Source organism: Tenrec ecaudatus, chromosome 5, assembly GCF_050624435.1.
Source record: "Tenrec ecaudatus isolate mTenEca1 chromosome 5, mTenEca1.hap1, whole genome shotgun sequence".
NCBI classification, from domain to species: Eukaryota; Metazoa; Chordata; class Mammalia; order Afrosoricida; family Tenrecidae; genus Tenrec; species Tenrec ecaudatus.
This window is the reverse complement of record NC_134534.1, coordinates 37,629,480-37,642,609: the sequence shown is the minus strand read 5'-3', so window position 1 is coordinate 37,642,609 and position 13,130 is coordinate 37,629,480. Positions and strand designations below refer to the sequence as shown.

Here is a 13,130-nt window from a genome sequence, read left to right as displayed (position 1 = left end):
TCGTATTCAGTCTCCCCTCTGGGCCTCTCCTTCCCTTTTTGGAAGGGATTCCCCACCGCAGCCTCGACTAGCTCAGTTCTTGCTTCAAAGCACTTCCTCCTTTGTTGCCCCCCACAGCCCCAACTCCCTTTGACACCCTACACATTTGGCATTGACTACTTATTGTGTGCATGTGCTAAGGTGTAACCTTGAGAAGAATGGGAATCCCAGAACCCTACGTGTGTTCATGCAGAACCTGCACATGGATCAAGAGGCAATGTGTGAACAGAACAATGGTTTAAAATCAGGAAAGGTATATGTCTGGGTTGCATCCTCTGACCATACTTATTCAATCTGAATAAGTCATCAGAGAGGCTGGATTATATGCAGAAGAATGCAGCATCAGGACTCAAAGAAACCCAAACTCACTGCCATCGAGGTGAATCTGACTGATAGCAAATCTACAGGACAGGGTGGAACTGTCCCTGAGGGCTCTGAGACTGTCACACTTGGTGGGAATAGAAAGCCTCACCTTGACACAACGTGGCTGGCTGCAAGTGAGAAGAACTTGAAGCCCTTGCTGATGAAGATCAAGGATGGCCGCCTTCAGTGTGGACTGCAGCTCCGTGTAAAGAAAACAACAATCCTCACAACTGGGCCAACAGGTCACATCAAGATAAACGAAGAAGAGATTGAAGTTGTCAAGGATTTTGTCTGGTTGGATCTACAATCGATGCCCGTGGAAGCAGCAGTCAAGAGACCAAAGGACACGTTGCTTTGGATAAATTTGCTGCAAGGCTGTTACTTGAGGAGTCAGGTACGCCTGACTCAAGTCATGGTATTTTCAATCGCCGCCTGTGTGTGTGTGGAAGTTGGACACGGAATAAGGAGACCAAAGAAGAAGCGCTGTATTTGATTGTGGTGCTGGAGAAGAATGCTGAAAGTGCCGTGGACTGCCAAAAGAACAAAGGAGTCTGTCTCGGAAGAAGTACAGTACGGATGCTCCTTAGAGGCAAGGATGGAGACGTTGTCTCATGTACTTTGGATATGTTATCAGGAAAGGTCAGTCCCTGGGGCAGGACAGTATGGACAGACGAGATGGACAGACACAGTGGTTGCATGGATGGACTCAAGCATAAGGACAACTGGGAGCATGGCCCAGGACCGCGGTGCCAGTGTTTGCTTTGTTGAACACAGGGTCGCTGAGTCTGAACTGACTTGACAGCACCTAGCAACAACTTATTGTCAGCGCAGTGGTTCTCAACCTGTGGGTCGCGACCCCTTTGGGGATTGAATGACCCTTTCTTTCACCAGGGGTCACCCGGTTCATAACAGTAGCAAAATTACAGTGATGAAGTAGCAACAAAAATAATGTTATGGTTGGGGGGGGTGGGTCACCACAACATGAGAAATGTTATGAAAGGATTAGGAAGGTTTAGAACCACTGGTCTAGAGAGTCCTATGGCACAGTGGGTAACCCACTAGGCTGCAAACCAAAAGGTCAGCAGTTCAAAACCACCAGTGGCTCTGAGGGAGAAACAGGAGCTTTCTACTCCCACAAGAATTTACAGTCTCAGAAGCCCACAGGGGCAATTGTACTACAGGGTCACTATACTGAGTTGACATCCACTCACTGGCAGTGAGTGGAGACGGGTCAGGTGGTGCAATGGTCGGTGGTTCAAATCCACCAGTGGCTCTGCAGGAGGAAAAAAAACCTGGCGATTTGCTCCTGTTGAGATTGCTGATTACCTTTGGGTCGATTCAGAAACTTTGAGTCGAGAGTGAAACTACCCTGTCGCTTTTCCAAGGCTGTAAATCCTGTGGAAGCAGACCACCACATCTTTCTCCCACAGAATGGCTGGTGGATTTGAACCGCCAACCTTTTGGACAGCAGCCATGCATCACACAGCGTTCTTCTATTAAGCTCAGAACCCTGGAAACTCTGTGGGGGCAGTTCTACTCTTGTCAGATGGGGCTCCTACCAGTCAAATATTGACCCGGTGGCACGCAACACAATATCTGCTATCTGGGCTTAGTCAGTCTCGTTTAGGAGGTAAAGACACGACATCGACAACATTCAACCTACCAAAACTGCACATTCATATGGTTCACTATCATATATACATCTTCTCGGTGGTTCTCTGAGGGAGAATGATGAGGTTGTCTGTTCTCATCGTTATCTACAGTCTCAGAAACCCTAAGCCAGGATGGCGATGAGTCAGAATCAACTTAATGGCAGTGGGTTTGGGTTTAGTTTCCCCTTGAAATACAAATTCTCTTTGAATTCCTAGTGTCTGTAATAGTCCCTTACACTGGGTAGGGGGTTGATATTAAAGTAATAAACACTTGGACTCTTCTTAGATTGACAAAATGGCAGATACATTTCCGCTTCCATCTGAAAACTCATGTTAATCCACAAATCCATGATTTGGGATTTTGTGGTTTCCCCACCCTGCAAAAATAGCGTAGGATACAAATATCAAACACTAAAGCACTGGAAGTTGTGGGCAGATCAATTTACAAACTATTAAAGAGCTTTAAATAAATTCACATTGCAGAAAGGATGACTCACCCAATTTCCTCCAGTAAATATGATACACACTCAAATGTAGTTCATATTTATTATGTGATTAGCTACATGACCCAGCTAGCAAGGCACAGCAGAACAGTGCACGTTAGAGAATGACATTCGGTAGAGGCCATCCCCCTTCCCCTTAGTGTGGTCTTCGTTCTGAGAATAATTACATTCATGACCAGATTACTCATATGATTAAGCAAGGAAAAATCTTTTTGAGAAAGTATGCATTTTAAAATCCAAGCGTTATCTGATATCAAATGCTGGTTTCAAAAATAACAAAACAACATCCCCAAACAGCTGGATGATTATTGAACTGAGTTCACCATTCACAGGGCAGGATCCAAGCACAACTCCTGAGACGCCCGAGGCTGGACAGCCGCGAAACTCAGAACTACTTACAGAACCAAAAGTGCGGTCCGGGGCCTCACGGAGATCCTTGGGCGGGATCTGCAGATCCAGAATGTTTCCATGATTCCATTTCTTCGGGGGAGCCCAATGTTCCCCTGGGGGAGAGTCCTATCTTTAGAACTTAACCTCACCTAAGAAATCTGGCAAGCACGTATGGGACACCCAAAGTGCCGTACCATCATGCTTCCAGATACGGTCACGGCACGGTGACTAACAATTGTGGGATTTAGAACTCTCAATCAGTGTCTTCCGAAGGAGCCCAGACGGTGGAATGGGGGGTCCATTGGGCTGCTACCTTCATGATCAGTAGCTGCTTCACAGGACAAAAAATGGGGTTTGTATCTCCTTCAAGAGATGTAGCCTGGGAAACCCACAAAGGCAGTTCAAGCCTGTCTTACAGGATTCTCATGAGCCAGAACGGACTAGATGACAGTGAGCTGGGGTTGGTTTGCTTTCAAATATTTCCCAAAGTGGGCCATAGCCTGGAGAGTGGTGGAACAGAAGGGGCTTGGGGGAGAGGCTGCAAAAGCAGATTTCTACAACGTTTTCCTTGCCAGTGGGGCACCCAGTCTTTCTCTCTCTCTTTCTTTCTGAAAAGGGGGCAGCAGGCTAAATAAGCTCGGGAACCTATGCTTTACGCAGTCCTAAGTTTCCTTTCTTCCTGCTACAGCACATGGAAGACAGGAACGCTTAGAGCCCCATGGCCTGTATACTGTTTCACCAGCACCCTTTCATGCCTGTCAGATGCAAACATAGAATGAGCTTCAGATGGCTTGATAGAGAGTTGCCATTGTCTTTCAAAGGCCATTACAATGAAATTGGATGCCTGCCCCCCCCCCCTGAGATTTACTTAGAGCTTTATGTTTCTGGAGTCTGGACAAATAAGACTTCGTGCCCAAATCTCTCAGTGGCTGAAACATGGGAGGGCACCCCCTGTTTTTCATGGGTAATAAGGAAGCCCTCCTCTGACGCCCCAGCTCTTAGCCCTCATGGGAGAGCCCTACAGCGCATTTGTTTCTTTTTTTCCCTTAAAGGACATTTTTTTTTAAAGTGAGAGTCTCTCTTCAAAGATCTTCTTCCTTTATGGTCCCCAAAACACAGTCCTCTTCAGCTACCTTAATGGAAATCTTGCCTTTTCTCGGTAGAAAATTAGAGGAGCTTGGCCACTGCAAAGTAAACACAGGGAGGTCAGAATGTAGGTGAGAGGGGATGGTTTCTAGAATGGTAACAAGAACAACCACGTAGGGGACTTAAAACAACAGTGAAAGCCCAAGAGGAAGGCTAGCTTGGTTTCAAAGATGCACGTTCTCAAAGTTGATCTGGTAGATGCCTTATTTGGAGGAGAGTATCCCTCTGTTGAAGGAGATGCGGTGGTGGACTGGGTTATGGATTGGGCCGCTAACTCCCAGGTCCGCAGTTCAAAACCATTAGCAGATCTGTGCAAGAAAAGTGAGGCTTTCTGCTCCCATAAAAGATTTCTAGCCTCAAAAACTCATGGCAGGGGGTGGGGGTGGGGTGTATGGAGCAGTTCTACTCTGTGCTAAAGGGTGGCTCTGAGTCCAAATTGACCTGATAGCAGTGAGGTTTTGACAGTGAGTGGAACCCCTGGCAACTGTAATAGGTTGACACTCTCATCTGCAAACTGAGATATTGGAAATTCAAGTCCCCCTGTAGGTGCCTCTGAAGAAAAGGTTGGTGATCTGCTTATGAACAACCCACCATTGGAAATCCTCTGGGTCACAGATCTAGTCTGGCACCCATGGCGCTGCCATGGTCATAACTGACTCCAGGGCAACTGGTACATCTATTAGGGAGAGGCGAGCACTCCCTGTTGGTAAGAGCTGGTAGATCTGCTCAGAGTACCTGTCTGCCTAGGCCTGGGGATGCCATCCAGGCAACACCCGATGCTGCTTGTCTCGTCCATTCCTCTCTCTCAAAGTTGTGCCACGTTCAGTTTTGAACTTCACTTAAAAATTGTGGGGCACACCTGCACAAAAGATACCAGCGTGCTTCCCAAAGTTGGAAACATTCCAACGTCATTCTGCATTCCCTCCGATGTTTACAGCACCCTGTCCTTTGAAAGTTGATTCTTATTCAAAAGCATCAGGGGAGGTTAGGGTAGCCATAAACTTTCATTGAGTGGGTAGTTGGCCAGCCATCAGTGTAGACCTGAGTTAGGGCCAAGAGAGTGGGTTTCAGCCTGATGGTGATGATGGTGGAAAATTCAGAACAACTCAATGGCTGAAAAAATAATTTTTTTTAAGAAGCTCAGATTCTTTTTTCTCCGTTTATCATGTTACCTGTAGGCTCAGTTGAGAGGATTTTGATCTTCTTGACATTCAGTTGTAATCCAGGCTAAAGGCTACAATCCTTGATCTTCGTCAGCAAGTGCTTCAAGTCCTCCTCACTTCCAGCAAGCAAGGTTGTGTCATCTGCATATTGCAGGCTGTTAAGAAGCCTTCCCCCATCCTGGTGCCACACTCTTCTTTATATAATCCCACTTCTCTGATGGTTTGCTCAGCAGACAGACTAAGTGTGGTGAGAGGATACAACTGTGCCACATACGCCCTGATGTTAAACCAGGCAGTATTTCCTTGTTCTGTTCACACAAATACCTCTTGATCCACGTACAATTTCTGCATGTGCATGACAAAGTGTTCCAGAATTCCCATTAATCTCAAAGTTATCCATAGTTGGTTATGATCCACCCAGTCAAATGTTTTTACCTAGTCAATGAAACACAAGCCAACATCTTCCTAGTATCCTCTGCTTTGAGCCAAGATCTGACATCAGCAACGACATCCCTTGTTCCATGTCCTCTTCTGAATCTGGCCTGAACCTCTTGCAGCTCCCTGTCAATGTACTGCCACAAGTGTTGTTTTCTTGGTCTCAATGGTTGTAGTAGAAGGGTGAGCTACCACCAACAGCCACTTCTTCCTGTTTGACTTTCAAAAGACTGGACCCCCTCGGGTGGGAGCCAAAACTGAACTCTCAGGTCTGAAGCTTCAGCCATGTCTCTACAAGCGCAGGTGACCTCTGGACCACCCTTGAAAGGGAGGCAGGCTTCGAACTGATAGCTCAGAACCCTGAAGACAGTAGCCAATGATGCTGTGAGCCAGGACCTGGGACTACCCTGCCCCCAAGTCAAGAACAAAGGCCTTGCTCAGCTCCTGATTTCATGGAGGCTTCCTTGGTTGAAAGAAGCAGAAAGTCAAACTGGGTAAAGACTAAGGGGCTTACTCTGAGAACACAGGGAAGTCTAGGAATAGTGGCTCTCCTTCAATTTTGTGGAAACTAGAAGGTTTGGGATTCAGGGCTTCTCTGAATGTAGGGTCTCTCCCGAGCCACCTGGCTACCTGTCTTGCTGTCGTCATCTGTGTTCCTCAGCTCTCTCCGCAGACCAGCTCCTCCGCTCACTCTGGTTCTGTTCCTTCAGCTTCAGTCCACCCAGGTCTTCAAGGCTGTAGACAGGCAGGTGTTGCTCCTCGTCTCTGAAGCTCCTGGCAGCCCACCAACATCCTGGCTCAACATGCCAGCCATGCCAGCCTGGGCTCCTGGATGATGCGACAGTCTCCACGGCGCAGTGCTCAGTCACCGCTACTTGACTTTTCCCTGCACTGTGTGCTTCAAGCTGTTCGTATCCAAGTCAACTACTCCTAGCGCCGAGTTTCCTGAGAGTGTGCATAACCAAGTACAGATGGCAGAGCCAAGTAGGCCTGGGTTTCAATCCCTGCTTGCCACTTAGACCTAGGAGTCGCTTAATCTCAGATGCTTCCATGTCGGCTGCTTCACATGGGAAACGGTAAAGACTCCTGTTTTGTGGGTTGGTGTGGGCTAACAGAGAATCTGTGGCCCTGGCTAGAAGCATGGGAGGGGTTCAATAAACCCTAACTGTGGCGATAAAAAAAAAGAAGGGTGAGCTACAACACCCTGAACTCAGATCACAGCCCTGATCCAATCAAGTAAAAGGATATTCTTCAAGGGTGTGGTCTGTTTGCACTGTAAGTGGACAATGTGGAAACATTTGCCTGCTTTTTGCTGGATCAGGTTCCTCCTCCAACTTCCAGGTCTTTGAACTCAAGCCAATGACCTGCAATGTTGCTTGCCAATTCTGGGAGTCGTCAGCAGCCTGTCTGTCTTGGATTTAGTTGCCTCTGCAACCAGAAGCCTGCTGTGTGACCTGCTGATCTTGGGATCACCGGCCCCTAAAACTACACTACTCAAGTCAAGAGAAGCCTCCTGCCTGGCATCTGAGCCACAGATTGGAACTTGCCCACCTTCACAACCGAGTGAGCCATTTCTTTGATAGGAACTTCTCTATGTATATCAATGTGTGAGTATCATTGCTCTTGCTTCCCTAGAGACCCAGCCTAAGACACCAGAGAGGCTGATGTTGGAACAGCCGCTGGTCAAGATCATCACTGTTCTAGATTCAGTCCTGGACGCACAGAGTGCCAGCTGGAGATCATTGAAAAATCAACTGCCTAGTCATCCCAAAGCAATTCAATCCAAATCTCTGAGGTGGGGCCTCCTCTTCCTCATTCTCCAGAGCTTCTAGGGTGATTCTAAAGGGTCACCATGGTCAAGAACCATGTTGCCACTTCGTTGTTGTCAACACGCTGCTGAAATCTGTATACATTTAAATGATGGGGTGACGATCACCTACATTTCCCAATGAAAATATTGAAAGTTGGTGCAGTATGATCCACTGAGTTGCTCCTTATAAAGACTGACTCTCAAGTCCGTGACCACAGATCTACTGAATCAGTGTGTGGGAGGCAGGGGTAGGGATGAGGCCCAGAAATCTGCATTTACTCAATACCTCAGGAGTCCCTATAAACATCTAGCTTTCTGACTGCCTCAAGACACATAGCCGGTATTTGGTGGCCTTCCTGTCCCCCATCTCTGATCTAACCAGCCAGAAATGCTATCATGATGAAACTGAAAACTTTTATTGGACTTATTTCTGAGGCTCCTCTGGATTCTAACCTGAATCAGTTAGCAGCTGAAACCAGTTAACGGTTTGCACCACCAGGGATAAATGAGTTAACTAGCAGATTCTAGCTCTTCTTGGAAGTTTCCAACATGAGAATTCAGGAAAGTATTTTCTTCTGGGCCTGCTGGGTGCAACAATAACAATAAACAATACACTACTACAACAACAATACACTGTACTTTGGGACGGTCTCCTAGTTGGCCCGACCCACATGAAGGAGCCTCTGAGGAACAGAATTTGGGGGGGTTCTTGGCAGTAGAATGGCTTTGGTTACTCAGAGCAGGGTCAGGATGGGGAGGGGGGCGGGGGAAGGCAGATTCATGAAAACCACAACTCTTCAATTACAGCAAATTACTCACAGACCTGGCTTACCTGAAGGTGGTATCTTTGGCTCTTGCCTTGTTCCGGAACCTCAATCTCCTAAACAGATGAGTCAGATGTCAGCAGGAGAAGCAAGCACACAACCTATCTCTGTAACTAGCACAGATCTCCTGCCACTGTCTTCCTCAAAGCGGCCCTGATGGCGGCCAGTCAGTGGGGCTCCTGCATGTCATCTGCGCATCCCCCCACCCGCCTTCATCTGTAAGCATCAGGATTTCCAGAAACCAAGACTCTAAACGTTAAGTGAAACTTAAATGTCTGATCCTGGTTGTTGGCTATGGATTTGTGATTTGGCACGGCTTTCAAAAGAACCTCACCCGATGTTAACTGCACTTATAAGTCCTGGAAGGTCCACGGAGCTCAGTCCAGGTGCTGCGTCAAAGCCAAATGGGGCTCTGGTTAATCAGAGGGCACTGCTAATCGAATGAAGAACCAAACCGAAGTTTAAGACACTTGACGACTCTCGTGCCATAAGGTAAACCCAGCGGAACAGTCAGGACCCCAGCAGGAGGCAGAGGCTGCGTTCACCCCGGCGCCACCGAGCCGTGTTAAAATAGAACTATTATAACTCTCCAACGGAGGTACAGGCGGGACGAGGGGGCACCCGGAGAGTGGGGATTCCTACTATCTCTCAACCCGACAGGAGTCGTCCCTGGGTAATGCAAATGATTGAGCACATGCTGCTGCTAACTCAAAGGTTGGCGGTTTGAGTCCTCCTCGGAGATGCCCTTGGACAAAAGACTTGGCAGCTTTCTTCTGAAAGACCGGCCATGGAAACGCCAGGGGCACAGCTCCCCTGGCAGACACGGAGTCGCTAGGAGGCAGTGTCAATGAACGAAACGCAACACGCACTGCCACCGAGTTGATTCCAATACTAGAGGAGTGGACTCTCTATAGGACAGGGTAGAACTGCCCCTGTGGGGTTCAGAGACGGGTAACTCTGTATGGGAGTAGAAATCCTCGTCTTTCTCCCACGGAGTGGCTGGTGGTTTGGAACTGCTGACTGTGTAGTTAGCAGCCCACTGCATGAACACTATGCCACCAGGGTAAAACAAGCCAAATTCGCTGTGAGGGAGTCCGTGTCCAATCACAGCGACCCTACAGGACGGGTACAAGTGTCCCTGTGAGTTTCCAAGACTCATTCCTTGCGAGAGTAGAAAGCCCCGTCTTTCTCCAGGGAAGCAACGGATCGGTGACTTTGTTCTGTTTTTGTTTTGTCCGGGCGTATTACTTTTATAATACAAAGTGTTCTTGCATTCAGGGAAAATTTGAGTGGAGGCCATCTGCCACCTTAATACTAAACCCATAAATACATGCACATAGATCTATTTCCCAATCCTCATATATAAATAGATTTCCCTATGTACATGCCTGTATTTAGACCAGCGGTTCTCAACCTGTGGCTATTAGGTTTTACAATGTTACATTTTAATTTGTGAGTATAATTAGTTAGGCATTTCTTTTGCCTTATTTTGTTTTCCGTAACATGTATGCCGCCACAGCTAACGCTAACAAATATATTTATTTTCAAATACAACCATCCTTATAATTGTTCTCTAAAGAAAAAATATAGATTAATAAAATTGATTTAGGCTTTTGTGTAAGAGTGTTACACTTAAAGAAATTTTTGCCCTCCTGTTTTGTGGTCAATGTATTTACATTTTTATTTAGTGCATTTGCTTAACTTCTTGTTTTAATAACCTCTTCGAAATGGTTCCAGTCATAGTTTTGAAAACGTTATCTTAAGCGAATTAAACTGGTTAATCAGCACTGGTTACATTTCCTCTTTTCTTTTTTATTCGGATAAAACAATAGCAACAACAAAACCACTGCCATTCCGTCCATGGCAACTAACAGAGAACTTGTGTAGGATTTCTGAAACCGTTCAATCTTGAGGGCAACAGACAGCCTCATATGCCTCCTGAGGAGTGGCGGGTGGGGGGGGGGTGAACTGCCACTGTGGTGCACAATGACAGTTCACAGTCCAATGCTTACGCCACACCGCCACCGGAGGACAAAACCTAGAGGATAAAACCAGTACTGTTTAATCTGCTTGGAGGGGCCAGCAGCTTCCATTATGAGACTTGCTTGGTCACCATTGCAGTGACCGGGAACTGATGCTGATGCAGCTTTGCTAGACAAAGTCTCTAACTCCCATCAAACGACTTCCCCTGCAAGGATCAGGCATGAAGGTGGCATAAGACACTGATAGGATTGACCTTGAGGGTGAACAGGAGTCCCAGGGATGTCATCCTGCTATGTATCAAATGAGCCCTCTTGGAAGCACAGGATTACCAACAAGAGCCAGGAGTGAACAGAACACTCTGGACCCGAGATCCCTGTGCAGTGACACTCCTGGCATCGGATGGGAGCTATAACATGAGAGGATCAGACGCAGAGCCAGGAGCCCGAGCATGGAACAGAGTGATGGACTTTCCTGCAGAGCAAGTCAAGTTGAGGGCTTCTGCGCCGCCGGAGACTAGCTTGAGGAGTGGGTCCCCTCTGCATACTTAATGCAGGGAGCTGGGCTGGCTGACCCACAACACTTGAGCGGAATGCCTTCAGGTTGAGGCTTATGGTGGAGTAGTATACCCCTTTGGGCATTCATTGGTAGACCTGAAGGAACTTTGTAACATGTCCTCATAAATGACTCCACCTGGCCATCTCTCACTGGCATTACAACTTGTTAACTCCCTTAGGAAACCCTTTAATCATGAACTTTGTGTGTGGGTTCTGTGTAGTCCTTGTACTGGGGTAAAATAGAGAATGTTAAGACAAAGCAACCATGTCCTCTATGTTTGCCCCACTCCCCACCCCAGATCCTTCAGATTTATAAAAATCTTGGAACCAGAACCTGACCTCCATGCCACAGTCTGTATGTGGCCCCTGTGAGTGTTACGTGTAGTTCAGGCTTTGTGTGCTGACCTGAAACTCCACAACATGCCATATGCTGGTCAACTGTTGGGCCCAGAACTCCGCACAAGTTCAGACAGCTGATGACCAGCTTGTTCTCATCCAGAGCAGCGGTTCTCAACCTTCCTCATGCCGTGACCCTTGCATACAGTTCCTCATGTTGTGGTGACCCCCAACCATCACCTGATTTTCACTGCTACTCCATCACTGTCATTTTGCCACTGTTATAAATCGTATTGTAAATATCTGATCTGCAGGAAGTATTTTCATTGTTAAAAATTGTTGAGAATGAAAGCATAGTGATTCATCACAAAACAGTATGTAATTATATAATGAGAAACATTTATTTCTAATGACAAATAAGTGAAATTTTGTCTTGAAGTACGGTGTAGCCTGGGTAACAGTCCAGGTACTCAGATCTGGAAGTATCGGCATGTGGGCGGACCCGCCTGGAGGCGGATAGAGGAGCCGTGTCTCGGTTCCTAAGACCATCAGAAAGATGTGTTTTCCGATGGTCTTGGGCGACCCCTGTGAAAGAGTCATTCGATCCCCAAAGGGGTCGCGACCCACAGGTTGACAAGAGACTCATTCCCTCCATGGGGTGAAGTTTCAGAATGAAATGTGGACTATCCTTATAATCCCTGAAAGTCCAATTTTCATGGGGAAGGATCTAAACCACCCCCCTCCAAACCGAACTGTAAAGAAATAAAATTTGTAGAAATAAAACTTGGTGGGGACACACGTAAGGTAATACAGTATTGACTAGTCTGTTGATTTGGCTATCGGTCACAGTGCTCGATTACAGATTTCAATCCTGAGAAAAGCTAAGGCGTGGAGTTAGTGTGGCATGGAGTTAGTTTTCTTCCTGAAAACTTGAAACTGATCATACTCCATTCTGTTGAGCAAACACTTCACCATTCACTGTCCAAGGGTTCCTGCCCTGAGTGGCTTGCATTTTCCTCCTCCACATGGGAGAGCATGTCTCCCTTTTAATAGGGCTCCTTCCGGTAAGTCCTTTTCTTTCCTCCCTGCACGTCATGGAAATATATAATGGTCAGAGACTACGGAAGGGCCATCCTGCATGTTTATTACGCTTTTTTCAAGCACCTCCTCAATTCCTCTATGGCTTTGACTTGCCCCTCCCAAGGGCATTTTGAAAGGCTCCCTGGTTGCACAGTGGCTTGTGCAATGGTTAGTGGTTTGAGCCCACCAGCCTACTCAGTGGGAGAAAAACAAGGCTTTCTACCTGCATGGCGATTTGACTGCCTTGGACACCCACCGGGGCAGCCCTGCTCTGCCCTGTAGCCTCACCATGAGTTGGAATCAACTTGATGGCAGTGAGGTTTTTGAGTTTTTGTTCAGTGTATTTTGATGGCATCCTGAAAGCACAATGGCTAAGTGTTCAGCTGCTAACTGAAAGGTAGGCGGTTCAAACCCACCCGCCACTCCTTGATAGAAAGATGAGGTGGCTGCTTCCATAAAGATGACAACACTGGAAATTCTATGGGCCACTTCTACTGTGTCCTATAAAACCCACCGAACACACTGCAATCAAATAGACTGTGACTCATGAGACTTTACGTCTTTACATGAACAGACCAGCCTTATTTTTCTCCCAGGAAGCAGCTGGTGAGTTTGAACTGCTAACCTGGTAGTTAACAGCCTAACGTCCAACCCTCCGTGCCACCAATCTTATAAGGTAACTAATAGTCGGAAACAACTTGAGGGCCATAGGTTGGGGTTTAATACATTTCAAATTGTCCAAACAGAAAGAGCAGTGAATTTCATTTTTCCGGGAAAAAATATTTTCTGATCTAGAAGAGCCAAAGACATACAGATTAATGTGAACTAAGGATGTCATCTAACTAAACTTGA

General features: G+C 46.9%; 1 protein-coding gene across 1 annotated transcript in view; it reads right to left on the bottom strand.

Moving 5' to 3' along the window:
• Positions 1-3,827: 3,827 nt before the first annotated feature.
• SNX31 (sorting nexin 31) overlaps positions 3,828-13,130 on the bottom strand; it is a 62,546-nt gene continuing 53,243 nt past the window's right edge. The window contains exons 12-13 of the mRNA XM_075550601.1: positions 8,325-8,381; positions 3,828-4,131 (exon numbers count right to left, since the gene is read on the bottom strand). Of these exons, the coding sequence (XP_075406716.1) occupies positions 4,030-4,131; positions 8,325-8,381 (159 nt within the window). The 3' untranslated portion in view covers positions 3,828-4,029. The remainder of the gene's footprint in view (positions 4,132-8,324; positions 8,382-13,130) is intronic.